This window comes from Perissodus microlepis, chromosome 9 (assembly GCF_051167445.1).
Source record: "Perissodus microlepis isolate ML-2025 ecotype Zambia chromosome 9, ASM5116744v1, whole genome shotgun sequence".
In the NCBI taxonomy this organism is placed as follows: domain Eukaryota; kingdom Metazoa; phylum Chordata; class Actinopteri; order Cichliformes; family Cichlidae; genus Perissodus; species Perissodus microlepis.
In genome coordinates, this window is record NC_140469.1 from 17005649 (window position 1) to 17019781 (window position 14133).

At 48.8% G+C, this 14133-nt stretch overlaps 2 protein-coding genes across 2 annotated transcripts in view; one reads left to right on the forward strand and one right to left on the reverse strand.

The window, feature by feature from the left end:
• The first annotated feature begins 96 nt into the window (after positions 1-96).
• The window catches only part of LOC146380325 (spindle and centriole-associated protein 1-like), a 20664-nt gene continuing 6627 nt past the window's right edge, over positions 97-14133 (forward strand). Inside the window, exons 1-4 of the mRNA XM_084939321.1 lie at positions 97-196; positions 13195-13290; positions 13613-13660; positions 13752-13892. Of these exons, the coding sequence (XP_084795447.1) occupies positions 182-196; positions 13195-13290; positions 13613-13660; positions 13752-13892 (300 nt within the window). The 5' untranslated portion in view covers positions 97-181. The remainder of the gene's footprint in view (positions 197-13194; positions 13291-13612; positions 13661-13751; positions 13893-14133) is intronic.
• Positions 885-8534, reverse strand: LOC146380326 (uncharacterized). The gene has a single exon (XM_084939319.1). The coding sequence runs from the start codon at positions 4362-4364 to the stop codon at positions 1707-1709; it is 2658 nt and encodes an 885-aa protein (XP_084795445.1). The 5' UTR covers positions 4365-8534; the 3' UTR covers positions 885-1706.

Here is a 14133-nt window from a genome sequence, read left to right on the forward strand (position 1 = left end):
AAAGCACATATGATAAAACACTAAATGGATCTAGGCAATCAAGATTTGAGACTTGCAACATAAGAAAATGTAATTTTTCAGAAGCTGACCACGCTGCAGCTGTCAGCCAGCGACCAGGACAGCGAGCCAGGCGAGCTCATCTACCGTGTCACCAAACAGACGAGCCTGGGACACCTCGAGCATGCTGCCAGTCCAGGTAGACCAGACCTATATGTCAGTGTTTTTAGAAAGGACGCAAAAGTAAAGATGAACGCCAAACTAAACCAAACCAAACTTTTCCCACCGCTTGGTGAGTAGTTGGCATCCTACATGCAAACTGCAGATGACTATGGCAATCTGATAGCAATCACAATTATGTTTTTGGTGCAGCAGACCCTGATTTCACCCGGCAACCACCACAAACCAGTGGCTTTACCCCTAAAGTTGCCAGGGGTGTGCAGCGCTGTGGTCCATTGATCACCTCTCCGGTTTGAGCCTGTCCAAAGACATGCTTGTCAATTGGTGATTCTAAAGTGCCTGTTGGTGTGATGGAAGTATTTAAAAAAGTGACGGCAGGGTGTGGAGACGGGAGCTGAGCCGAGGAAGCCTTCATGCATCAAATACCAAGAGAGTCAGGGGAACACCGGGGAGGACAACAACAAAACTAAAACAGGGAGCTAAGAACTTAATCACAAAAACTCGACTTCACTACCGTATGTTTTCAATGTTTTTGTCACTTTTTACACAATCAAAGTCAAAGTAATGTCAGTACTTCCAAGCTTTAAACCCTGCATGGTCGTACTCTCTCCTGCACTCCATATTATCCTTTGTTGATCTGCACACGTCTGTTGCTGCCACGGACGTCGCACGCTCGTACGGCATTGTCATGAGACACTCTCGCGAAGAAAATGACGAGGATTAGTAACGCAGTAATGTGGCCTGCTTACGGGAAAGTAACAGTAATCTAATTACCTTTTTTGCAATAGTAATCCCTTACTTTACTCGTTACTTGAAAAAAGTAATCAGACTATGCGGTGTTGCCATCTCTGGTCCAAATACAGAAAGTATCATAGAAAGATTTAAGGTATCGTGCCACATTTGACCTCTGACCTCTTGTTCATGGTTAATAAATTAAGAGTCAAAGGGAAAGACAAATTTGAAACTTTGTTACTTACTACCGTTGTTTGGAATAGATAGGAATATAGGGAATTCTATATTTTTATTTAAAGACAGGACTCACATGTTTTCATTTCTAGTCTTTAAAACCTGTCTCTACCCATCTAGTATTAATTCCTTCTGGGATGAAAGTATGTATATTATGCACACACACAAACACACATGCAGCTATTACCCATTTCTTGTTTTTATACCTAAGATGAATTATTGTTGAATGAAGACATTTTTCAAACACATGTAAAATGTGGCCAATTGTGTTTATTGGGTAAAGGAAAAGGTAGAAGGGGGAAAAGGGGGGATAGAAAGAAGGAAAGAGAGAGAGGAGAGAAAACCCCAACTATCCCCTCTGAGCAAGCACCAGGCGACAGTGGATAGGAAAAACTCCTTTAAAGTGAAAGAAACCTAAAGGAGAAACCTATGGCAGAACCAGGCTCAGGAGGGGGCAGTCAACTGCCGGGACTGGTCGGGGGGTGAGGGTGAAAAAAGAAAAGGGAGGGAGGGGAAGGGGAAGGGGGAAAATGAAGATGGAATAGAGGTGGAGGAAGACGAGGTTACATCAGGTGAGAAGCAGCAGTGTCTCTCCTCCAGAACCAGAAGAAGCGTTTTTTCTTCTTTTTCAGATACTCTTCCACGAGCACTTTTTTCTCAATGATGAGGGTTTTCAGCTCATCCATTGTTTCTGTGTTTTCTTTCTCAAGTTTGCTGCATCTTTTCACCATGTCTTCTAATTGTTCTTGTTTTTCTTTAAGATGGTCTTTCAGTTCTTTAACTGTTGCCTCCTCTATTCGCTTTGCCTTGTGCACATCTGTGTGCATGTCTTCCAGCTGCTGGTTTCTCTTCTGGATATCTTGAAGTCTACACTGCAGGTCTTTATGTGTTTTCTGTTGTTCTTGCTTTTGCGCCTGGATTTCAGTGTTTTTGTGCTTCAAGGTCTTAGAAAGTTCTTCAAGTTCTGTATTTTTTCTCAGCATTTCATTGATGCTACTCTGCATCGCTGAGCATTGATTTTCCAGTTTTGTCTTTTCTCCTTCCAGTACAGTTGTTTTGTACTTCGTTTCATTATACAATTCTTGGAGTACTTGATTTTTCCTCTGGAGAATAAGTTTTTCTTCTTCCTGTTGTATTTTCTGCTGGTCTTTTTCTTGAAGCAGCTCGTTATTTCCGTGCACTTTTTTATCAAGCCTGATTTGGAGCGATCTGTGTTTTTCCTCCATCTCGTCAAGCTTGGAGTCCATTTCCTTCTGTTTCATTTCCATTTGCTTCTTGTTTTGAAGCAACTGTTGATTTTTGTGCAGAGTTTTGTCATGCTTCACCTGCAGAGCTTTGTGTTTTTCCTCCATGGCTTGGAGTTTGCTCTGCAGGTCGCTCTGCTCTACGGGCTGCTGTTTCTTGTCTTGGAGGATCTCCTTATTTCTCTCCAGAGCTTCATCAAGAATTACTTGCAAGCCTTCATTTTGTTTCTCGATGTTCCTCAGCTTGCAATCCATTTCTTCCTGTTGTATTTTCTGTTGGTCTTTCTCGTGAAGCAACTCTTTATTTTTGAGGAGTGTTTCCTCAAGAGTTATTTGGAGCATTTTGCATTTTTCCTCCAAGACTTCAAACTTGCGGTCCGTTTCTTTCTCGAGCATTTCTTGTTGCTCTCTCTCTTGAATGAACTCTTTATTTCTGTGCACTTTTTTATCGAGCCTGATTTGGAGCGATCTGTGTTTTTCCTCCATCTCGTCAAGCTTGGAGTCCATTTCCTTCTGTTTCATTTCCATTTGCTTCTTGTTTTGAAGCAACTGTTGATTTTTGTGCAGAGTTTTGTCATGCTTCACCTGCAGAGCTTTGTGTTTTTCCTCCATGGCTTGGAGTTTGCTCTGCAGGTCACTCTGCTCTACGGGCTGTTGTTTCTTGTCTTGGAGGATCTCCTTATTTCTCTCCAGAGCTTCATCAAGCATAACTTGCAAGCCTTCATTCTGTGTCTTGATGTTCTTCAGCTTGCAATCCATTGCTTCCTTTTGTATTTTCTGTTGGTCTTTCTCGTGAAGCAACTCTTTATTTCTTTCCAGAGCTTCATCAAACATAACTTGCAAGCCTTCATTCTGTGTCTTGATGTTCTTCAGCTTGCAATACATTTCTTCCTTTTGTATTTTCTGTTGGTCTTTCTCGTGAAGGATCTCTTTATTTCTCTCCAGAGCTTCATCAAGCATAGCTTGCAAGCCTTCATTTTGTTTCTCGATGTTCCTCAGCTTGCAATCCATTTCTTCCTGATGTATTTTCTGTTGGTCTTTCTCGTGAAGCATCTCTTTATTTTTGAGCAGTGTTTCCTCAAGAGTCATTTGCAGCATTTTCAGTTCTTCCTCCAAGACTTCAAGCTTGGAGTCCGTTTCTTTCTCGAGCATTTCTTGTTGCTCTCTCTCTTGAATGAACTCTTTATTTCTGTGCACTGTTTTCTCGAGCCTGATTTGGAGCAATCTGTATTTTTCCTCCATCTCGTCAACATTGGAGTCCATTTCTTTCTTTTCCATTGCCATTTGCTTCTTGTCTTGAAGCAACTGTTGGTTTTTTTGCAGAGTTTTATCATGTTTCACCTGCAGCGCTTTGTATTTTTCCTCCATGGCTTGGAGCTTGCTCTGCAGGTCTCTCTGCTGTGTGGACTGTTGTTTCTCTTCTTGGTGGATTTCTTTCAGTTTTTCCAGAGCTTCGTCAAGCTTCTCTTGGAGCTCCTGATTCTTCTTGAGCATGTTTTCCTGTTTTATGCTCTCTTTTTTCTCCTTTTGGAGCAGATCTTTATTTTTTTCCAGAGCTCCATCAAGCTTTTCTTGGAGCTCCTGATTCTTCTTGAGCATTTTATCCCCTTTAATGCTCTCTTTTGTCTCCTTTTGGAGCAGATCTTTAATTTTTTCCAGAGCTCCATCAAGCTTTTCTTGGAGCTCCTGATTCTTCTCGTCTTGGAGAGCCCATTGTTTCTCCTCAATAATACCCTGTTTTTCTTGAAGCTGGTAGGATAATTCTTCTAATTCAGCGCTCTTTCTCTCATTTTCTTCCGTCAGGATCTTAATCTTCTCTCTGTTCATGAGATTTTCATTCTCCATTTCTTCCACTCGCTTTTCCTCTAACTCTACCTGTTCATCCCAAGGAAGAGAGCTGATATAAGGGTCTAGGGACTCATACCATGGAATAGAGCTGGGGTCAACTTCTTGTCTTTCTTGCTGTTTCTGAGACATGTTGGAGTCTGTATACCGTGAGTACGGAAAGGATCCAAATGTTTGAAAATTCTTTACTGGTGAACGTTTGAATGCTGCTAACACAAGTGCTGCAAATAACGGACTAACAGTTGTACATCCTCACCCCTACTTAAGAATTCATGAGCCTGTGACATCAGAATTCCATAAGCCAATGAGGTTGTCACATGACATTTTTGAACGAGGTCATGTTTTTGTATGAATTGTTTTTTAAATAACATCAACATTCCGTAAGCCAATGAGGTTCTTACATGACTTTTCTTACAGTACTCACATAAATTTGAAAAAAAACCCCAAAAACTAACTTTATTCTTTACTTCTTTCTTTTGAGGCATTTTTTTGTGCACATGGCAGTTGTCCCCCATCCTCCTATTGTTCCCTGTCATTCGTCCACACCTGTTGCTGTAGTCGAGCTGTGGCAGCCCCCTCTGCTAAGCTCTTGTTTTGGGCAGATTCTTCGTGGCTGGCTGGCTGATTGGACCCCTCCTTCAGCCTATCCCACGGGCTTTCTCCTGTTCCCAAATACCATATGTTCCTTCATGTTCAGCACATTAATAATTTCCTGCATGTTATTCCCCCAACACTGCACTATGTGTATCTCTTTGAGATGATGAATAGGCTGCACGCACATGAAAAATGTGTAAAATGCACAAAGTGAACTGGGCTGTGGATGAATAAAAACACTTCTTCTTTTTGTAAGAACAAAAGGTTTTCCTTTAAGTAATTTTGGCTGGAGGCCTATGGATGAAATGTATATATTGCTTCCTGTAGTGATAAGCTGTGACAGTATTAGCAAATGACAGATTGTAGCTGGAGAGGGCAGGGTATCCTCTGAGGAAACATGTATTGCACTTTTCTCTCATGTTCAGTATGTTTCTTTCGTGATATGGTGCACTTTCAAGAGACTTTACAGTAGATTAACTTATGGGAATGTAAGCAGTGATGAATGAGGGGCCAGAGGGGTAGAGGTCTGTCACCCAATCCACGGTAAAAGTTGGAAAATGTGGGTCATACTTTGCCTCTGGTTTTGGCAATGATGCCTCTTATATGTGAGCTTCTAGTTTGAAGCATGACCTGAGTGTGAGGGCCTCAAAGCCCACAGATACCACAGAGACATGGAGTAGTTAGATTACAGTAGCAGCTTGGCCAACAGAAAGAGACTCCACGAGCCTGCTGAGAGGAAATAACGCAAATTGCGTGTGTTTTTTCTTCTTTTTAATGAACAGAGCTGTCAGCACCCTTCGTGAGCTACACTGTCCAAGATCCGGTCAAGTCCAAACTTGATCCCCGTGGGGACGGCGTGATCTGAGCCCGGCCCCTCTCTTGCACTGTTAAAGAACAAACACGGCACAGTTTGCCATTTGTGAGGGCAGTTAACCGGTTTTTTGGAGGAGTCTGCTGTGTCCGTGCAGCTGTCGCTTGCCAGGCAGCAGATGCAGCTTTTAACAGGGAGATACTGTGAGTCTGCTGGGTTTATGAGAGGAAACCAAAGCTCCCAGCAGGTCATATTAAATGATATTTACAATATCAAATTCAAGGCATCCTGTACATAAGCAGTGGGGTGTGTATGAGGTTGGCTTATGGGATACAGTATGGTAAGATTTATATGGAATGAATAAAATCAAAAAGGTTTTACTGAGACTGTAAATTCTGAAGTGAACAAAGACTGCACTCTCCCCACTGAAGCAACAGGTCAGGCAGTTTTAGTGCACCGACGTTATCTCAGTGTCTCTCTCACATGAATCACACGTAAGTCTACAGAACACAGGGGATTTAACTATGAAACTTCCTATACAAGAGTTTAACTTAAAGACCCCCCCCCCCAAACATTTAGTTTTTATTCTGTTTGCGCTTTGCTCTTCACATGTTTAAGCGCTCTTCTTTCAGTACTACTCATAATATTAGTGGGATTATCAGAAGCGAGAGTGAGTGCAAGTTATGGGCTTGTACCTGCACCGGAGTCCTTGTTCTCCTTGTTGTTTGTCCCGGGCTCCGGTGACTGTTGGTCGTTATCGCAGCTCCCCTGATCAAGTCGCGCATCCGTGCTGGAGCAGCAGTAGCGCAGCTCGCATTTCCCGCAGCAGATTATCGCGTCCACTCCGTCTATCTTCTCCGGGCACTGAAAGCCCTCTTTCCAGACACCCTGGGAGTCCCGCCAGCCGTGGCAAAACTCCCCGCTCGCTTTCACGTCAATAATGACCAACAGCAGAGTCACAATCGCGGTGACAGACATCGGGAAACCTCCTCCCCACATTCTCGGCCAGGTGGCCCGCGGCCGCACGCTGGCGCACTGGAAGAGAATGAGAGGCTTTTACTCCCCGCGTCTAAGCTGGTGAGGGGGGTGATACGCTGGGTCGGTCCGATGAAGGGAGCAGGAGGGATGCAATGCAGGAGCCACAAACCACTTAGAGGCTGTCATTTGTTAGAGAAATCGCGTGCGTAATTCTCCAAAAGTGACTCCGGTTATTCAGGAGATGCACAAAAACCAAATGGATACTACTACTAAAAAAAAAAGTCAGAAAATATATGAATTTAGAAGTTTGACTGATATTCCAGTTGCAAACCCTCGGAGGTCTGGTAAATCCAGTGTAGAGAAACTAATGGATTTCCTTTGGCACTGCAGCGAGGCTGAACTTTTCAAATGACTTTCCTCGGGGATCCAGAGAAACTAACACTTGTAGCCTGATCCATGGGCGCGCAGCTGCTGTCAGCCTCGAGTCCTCTCACAGCCAGCCCCGTGCGTAAAGATAACGTTTCAAACTTTTGTGGCTTGGCCTGCATTGTTGAGTGTCAGAAGTCAGTCAACCAAATCTGTGTCAGTCTTGAACTGAAGCCCACAGAGTCTAACCCACCCTGTGTCAGAGTGAGAGGGGCGTGTAAAAAGTCAGATGCAAATCCACACCTCACTGTAACAACCAGAGTAAATATACAGGGAATACCAACAAACTACATACCACTGGTCAAAATGCTGCAATTTAGTTGATATTTTTAAAAAAAGTAAAATAAGAAGATATATCATCCGACCGTCTTTTTTGCCAACAGTCGTCCAGATTGGATCTCAAATTTTTAACTTGAGGTCAGAGGGATTTTTCTCAGTGAAAAAAAAATCTGCAGTTCGGCTTAAAATACTGTAGCGTCCCTCGACAGAAGACACAGACGATCAGCGTTCCAGTTACCGGTGTTTATTCAGAAGAGTAACACGGGCTACTGTGGGCCGTAGCCAACGCCAAAACAACAGCATAAAGTGCGCTCTCCGCAACAGCATAACCCCCGACTCTCTCCTTCTCTTCCGCCCCACACACACACTCACTCTAGCCCCCACCCCCCGAACACTCTCAGCCAACCACACACCTGCTCTCCTCCAGACTCTCTGTCATTGGTAGCTGATCTGATTGACAGGCCAACCGGCCTCTAGACTACTGCACATTCAAGGACACTCAGTAAATCACCATGCTGCGGGTGTGGTCCAACTATGCCATAAGTAACTGGCAATTCTGAACACAAAACACTGATAACACAACAGTCAACTAACTTGTAACCCAGTCCGTTACATTACCCCGACCCCTCAAAGTCCCTCGCCCACGAGGGCGGATAAAGTCTCTCAGATGGCCCGGTGGTCTATGGTGCCTCCTTGGGCGAAGGTGTCCGGAGGGAGGTGGGGGAGGGGCCACGTCCAAAGTGGCTGTGGGCCCAGGGCTCACAGGACTCACAGTAGGGGCTGTCACAATGGTGGTGGCAGAGTCTGTATGGGTGGAGTCCATGTCCGTTTGCGGCCCACCCTGTTGTGCCAGTGAAGTGGCCGCACCCCGATAGGGAGCCAGTCTGTCCCGGTGCAGGGCGACTCTCCGTCCCCTTGGGGGCAGTTGTACCCTATACACCACTTCCCCCAGACGTTCCAGAACCCTACAGGGTCCAACCCAGTCACTGTTCAGCTTAGGGCATCTGCCCTTTTTCCTCTGGGGGTTGTACACCCAGACCAGTTCCCCCACCTTAAAATGTCGGCCTCTGGAATGGACGTCGTAGTTCCTCTTCTGCCGCGCCCCCGCACTTATCAGTTTCCTCCTAGCAAAGTCATGAGCAGACTCCATGCGATCCTGGAGCTTCCTCGCATAGTCAGGACCTGGTTGGTCCCCATCAGCATCGGGGGGTCGGCCCATCATCATATCCGCTGGAGTCCTGATCTCCCTGGCCAACATCAAAAGGGCAGGGGAGCACGAAGTGGAGTCTTGGACCGCCGAACGATATGCCATGAGGACCAGGGGAACATGACTGTCCCAGTCACATTGGTGTTTAGCCGTCACTAGCGCCAGTTGCTCTGCCAGTGTACGGTTAAATCTCTCAACGAGAGCCTCTTGGTCAGGTAAACTGTATGCCTCTGGCCACTTTGTGAAATAGTCCATAGCTGTGAGGATATAGCGGTTTCCCCTTTCTGTGCGGGGAAAAGGACCCAGGATGTCCATCCCCACCCTCTCCATAGGGTACCCTGAAGGAAACTGTTGCAGTTGGGCATGGGATTTGGCTGTGGGTCCCTTCCGTGCTGTACAGCTGTCACAGCGGCGGCAAAAGTCCTCTACATCCCGTCTATGTCGGGCCCAATAGAACCCCTGCCGGAGGCGGCGGAGTGTTTTGGTGACACCAAAGTGGCCAGACCCTGGGGCCCCATGCACTGCGCGAAGCACCATCTCCTGCAGGGCCCGCGGGACAACCAACTGCCACCTCGTCTCGCCCGTAGCCGGTTCCTTCCAGCCCCTTTGTAGCACTCCATCGTGCCGCCGCAAGGCATTAAACATGGACCAGAGTCCCTTTGTGGCCCGTGACAACATGGCGATTTCCTCCCATTGGGGTTGTCGCTGTTCCTCAATCCACCCAAGCACAGGCTTGATGTCAGCATCCTCCTCCTGTTGACGTCTCCACTCCGTTGCATCCACAGCAACCAGCCTCTGACTGGATGGCCGTTCCTCCACCCCCGTCACAGCACACTTTACATCGGGCACCAATTGGTCCTCCTCTTGAGCTTCCTTCCTCTCACAGTAGTGGCATCCGTCCTGGGCACAGGGTCTGCGGGAAAGCGCATCTGCGTTTCTGTGCTGGGCCCCAGGTCTGTGCACGACCTCAAAATCATAAGCCTGCAGCTCCTCAATCCAGCGCACTAGCTGCCCCTCTGGCTCCTTAAAAGACATGAGCCACTGCAAGGCAGCATGGTCAGTTCTGACCGTAAAGTGGAGGCCCCCGAGGTAGTACTTAAAGTGGCGTATGGCACATACCACTGCCAGCAGCTCCCGCCTTGTGACACAATAGCGGCGCTCAGCTTTGTTAAAGGCCCGACTATGGTATGCCACCACTTTCTCCCCGCCGGGTGTCACCTGGGCTAGCATTGCACCAGATCCGACACTGCTGGCATCTGTGTCAAGGACAAAGGGCAGAGTGGGGTCAGGCGGAGAGAGCACTGGGGCCCCCACTAGGGCTTCCTGCAGTGAGGTGAAAGCTACCTGGCAGCCTGCTGTCCACTGGAAGGTCGCACCCTTTTGGAGCAGGTGGAACAGTGGCGCGGCTATGCAGGAGAAACCCCTTACAAACTGTCTGTAGTACGACGCCAAGCCCAGGAAGCTCTTTAACTCCTGCACAGATTTTGGGGTGGGCCAGTCCTTAACAGCTTGGGTCTTATCATCCACGGTGCCGACCCCCCCGGCCCCCAGTCGGTGGCCCAGGAACGCGACCTCACGTCGCATTAAGCAGCATTTCTTTGGGTTGAGTTTTAGCCCTGCTGCCAATACCCTCTCCAGGACCCGTCTGAGGGCCCCGAGGGCAGCGTGGAAAGAAGCACCATGGACCAAGATATCGTCCAGGTAAACCACGCATTCTCCGCGGGGAATTCCAGTGAGCACCTTATCCATGAGTCTCTCAAACGTGGCAGGGGCATTGCAGAGGCCGAAAGGAAGAACTTTAAATTGCCATAAGCCTCCGCTGGTAATAAATGCAGTCTTTGGTCTGGCGTCTGGTGCGAGGGGTACCTGCCAGTACCCGCTGCGTAGGTCTAGGGAGGAGAACCATGAGGATCCCGCCACAGTGTCAAGGGTCTCATCTATACGTGGTAGAGGATATGGGTCCTTCTTTGTCACCTTATTCAAAGGCCGGAAATCTACGCAGAACCGCCAGTCATCCTTCACTTTCTTTGGAACCATAACAACCGGGGAGGCCCAGGGGCTGGTGGACGGTTCAATGAGTCCAGCACGCTGCATCTCTTGCAGAGCCCTCTCTGCTGCAGCCTGTCTGGCCAGGGGGAGGCGTCTAGGCCTCATCCGAATGGGCTGTGCATCTCCAGTATCGATGTCGTGTTGAATGAGGTCAGTGTGGCCCATATCATCCTCTGAGAAGGAGAAGCAGTCCTTAAAGTCCAGCAGCAGCTGCCAGAGCAGGCCCTGCTCGTTAGCAGTCAGTCCATCGCAATTCTCCTCCCACACCCCCCTCAAAGCTGAAACTCTCCCGCCCTTGTCCAGCGGTTCCTTAGGGAGAAGGGGAGGGCATGAAGCGGCATGGGGTGCAGTTGAGGTCAGTGTAAGTGGGTCCTTGGGGGCGGCCGGACTACCAGCCAGGTCTGGGGGGGAGTCGGCTGCCAGCTCAGAAAGGGCGTGGGCCGCAGGGTGATCAGGTTGGGGTGGCCACCTCAACATCCGAACAACACCACCGTCAGGAAACGAGAGCGTCCCCCCCCTTGTGTCAATAACGCACTCCAGTGCCCTGAGTACATCCAGCCCCAGTATACAGTCTTCCAGGTCTGCAACCCATACAGAGCAGCGGACTGACTTCCCCCCCACACTCAGGGTGAGCAGTGCTTCCCCTAGCATGGGGGCCCGCTCTCCCGTCACAGTCTGAAGCTTCACCATGGTAGGGAGGATGCGATCCCCCCTTCCCACCACATCGGGTCTTAAAACTGTCGCTGAAGACCCGGTATCCACCAGGGCTGAGCAGCATAGTCCATTCACAACTAATGGAGCATACCAGCAGCTGCCAACCCAAGTCCTGCCCAACAAAACAAGCCGCTCCACCTGTCCATCCACAGCTCCGCAGGGGCGCTGTGCACCCCCGTGGGCCCTGAGCTGGGTTGTTCCTCTCGGAACAGGAGGTCGGGACACAGCCCCAGGGTCCTGCATCGTCCCGGCTATGCAGACCCCATGCCGTTTCCCTGATCCTGGCGGGTGTGGGGACAGTCTCGGGCTAGGTGACCCGGCCGTCCACAACCCCAGCAGACCCTCGGCCCTCTTCTCGGCCTTTGTTCCCCACGTAGCGTGACAGCTCTCACCAATTGGGTCAATCCCTCCGCCCATGCGGGTTCAGCGGCGCCCGGTGCAGTCACTCCTGTAGTCTCCGTCTGCGGTGGCCTGGTCGGCTCAGTCAGGGGTTTAGCAGCCCCAGCACACAGTAACTCTCTCTCTGTAGCCAGCTCCAGGGCCTCCTGAAGGGATTTAGGGTGAGCTAACAGTGTCTGGATCCTCAGCTCATCTGGAAGCAGGGCCTGGAGGAAGTGGTCACAAGCTAATTCGCCCTGGATGGTGGGGGGCATGTGGGCATAGGTGCGGTGGACCAGCCCTTCAATGTCATTAGCCAGGTCCCTAATGGATTCTCCTGGGCGGCGGCGGCGGCTGCACAGTTCGGAGCGCAGCAGGCTCGGAGCAGAGCAAGAACCAAACCGCCTCTTCAGAGCCCCAACCAAAGCATCATAATCCCCCCTGCCCTCTGGGCTCAAAAGCAGCAAGCTAGACAGGGCATCGCCAGTAAGGCACATAGCTAGCTGCAGGGATTTCTCCTCAGCAGACCACCCACCAGCCCTGGCCAACAGCTCAAATTGTGCATGAAAAGCTTCCCAGTCAGCCTTGCCATCATACCTGGGGGTCTTCATGGAAGCGTGGAAAGTGTCTCTATGCGTCGGTATGTCTTTCTCCACACCCCCAGCCGCTGCAGAAGTCCCCAAATAGCTCTTTCGGCCACTCGAACGGTGAGAGGATGCAAAGCCGGCTTCTCTCGCCAAATCCGCGGTCGTTTTCCTCACCCGCTCTCTGTGCTCCGCGAACCTCCGGTCCCCGGCAGAGTAGTCGTGTCCATGAGCCTCTGCTGTAGGTTCTCGCTTGATCTTGGAGTAATCCATCGGAAGCATTCCGCAAAGTCCCGCAAAAATCTCCAGCGTCCACAGCCAATACCGTGAGTCGGGGCGGCGCGAGCGCAGATAACTCCGGAGGCGAAAGCTTCGCTTTTACTTCTGACACCAGTGAAGCGTCCCTCGACAGAAGACACAGACGATCAGCGTTCCAGTTACCGGTGTTTATTCAGAAGAGTAACACGGGCTACTGTGGGCCGTAGCCAACGCCAAAACAACAGCATAAAGTGCGTTCTCCGCAACAGCATAACCCCCGACTCTCTCCTTCTCTTCCGCCCCACACACACACTCACTCTAGCCCCCACCCCCCGAATACTCTCAGCCAACCACACACCTGCTCTCCTCCAGACTCTCTGTCATTGGTAGCTGATCTGATTGACAGGCCAACCGGCCTCTAGACTACTGCACATTCAAGGACACTCAGTAAATCACCATGCTGCGGGTGTGGTCCAACTATGCCATAAGTAACTGGCAATTCTGATAACACAACAGTCAACTAACTTGTAACCCAGTCCGTTACAATACATTATTCATAGTTACAGAAGCTTCGCCATGGGAATGAGAGTTAACAGCTAGCTTGTTGTTACATACTAGACACTTTTGGTAAATGAAACGTGTGCAGCCTTAACGAAGTCTCCTTGTCGTATTGTTTGTGAGCAGATGTCGTTTGTGAGAGTGTGGCGTCCACAGCAGCACGCCAAAGGAAAAAGGCCTGTTCGCCCCAAGAAGGCAGCAGCTCAAAGAAGAGAGTGGGTGGTGAGTATTGACAGCTGAACAAATACTAGAGACATATGAAGGCCAGTCACAACTAAGCAGGCAGTCTTGTACTTGTACATATTTCTGTGCAATTAGAAGACAGTCTACTCTTGCTTGCTGTGAATCTTCTCTACCATAAGCTGAAATAGAAAGGTATGAGGAGAGATTATTTGTTTTCTAGAGGTTACTCAGATCACCAGGGAATCTAATTTCTTACTAAACTAAAGAAACATGTTCATGGTGTAAAAAAACAAACATTCAAGCTAACCTTTTATAAGTTCCTTTATTTAGCCTGTCTAACTTCTCAGCATTTTGGTTTCAGAGCACTGTCAACGACCTCTCTGTGCACAAGCTGACACCTGCGGAGCTGGTAAGGTGCAAGAACATTTGCACTTTTTATTTTTTAAGTGTTATTTACTGTACCTTGGTCTCACGATTGTCTGATTGTTCTTCTGGTTCAGAGTCATCGGCATGAGATCCACAAGTCTCACAACAAAGCAGCAGCTCAGTGGGAGCTGAAAGAGAAAGCCCTGAAACGGCGTCTCAGGCACGCAGGGAGCCCTGCACCCCTGGACCAGGCCAGTCTCAGCATCATCAGGGAGGTAAGTACAGTGCTGTGAGAATATATATATTTGCTCTGTTCCTGATTTTTCAGTTTCAGCATTGCACGTGTATCTGTATCTTTTTAGTGGCTCTTACAGTGTTGAGTTAAACTCAGTTGTGTGGCATTGCTGCAGGTTTTCCCTGATCAGCTGCTGCTGCAGGATGTGTTGGCCCGTTCTGACAAAGCCCTGGCTGTGGTCAAAGACCTGTTTGGAGATGCTCCACGCAGGCACACCGGTA

What these genes read in the sequence shown, in the direction of transcription:
- LOC146380326 (XM_084939319.1), bottom strand. Translation starts at nt 4,364, where the DNA reads ATGTCTCAGAAACAGCAAGAAAGACAAGAAGTTGACCCCAGCTCTATT.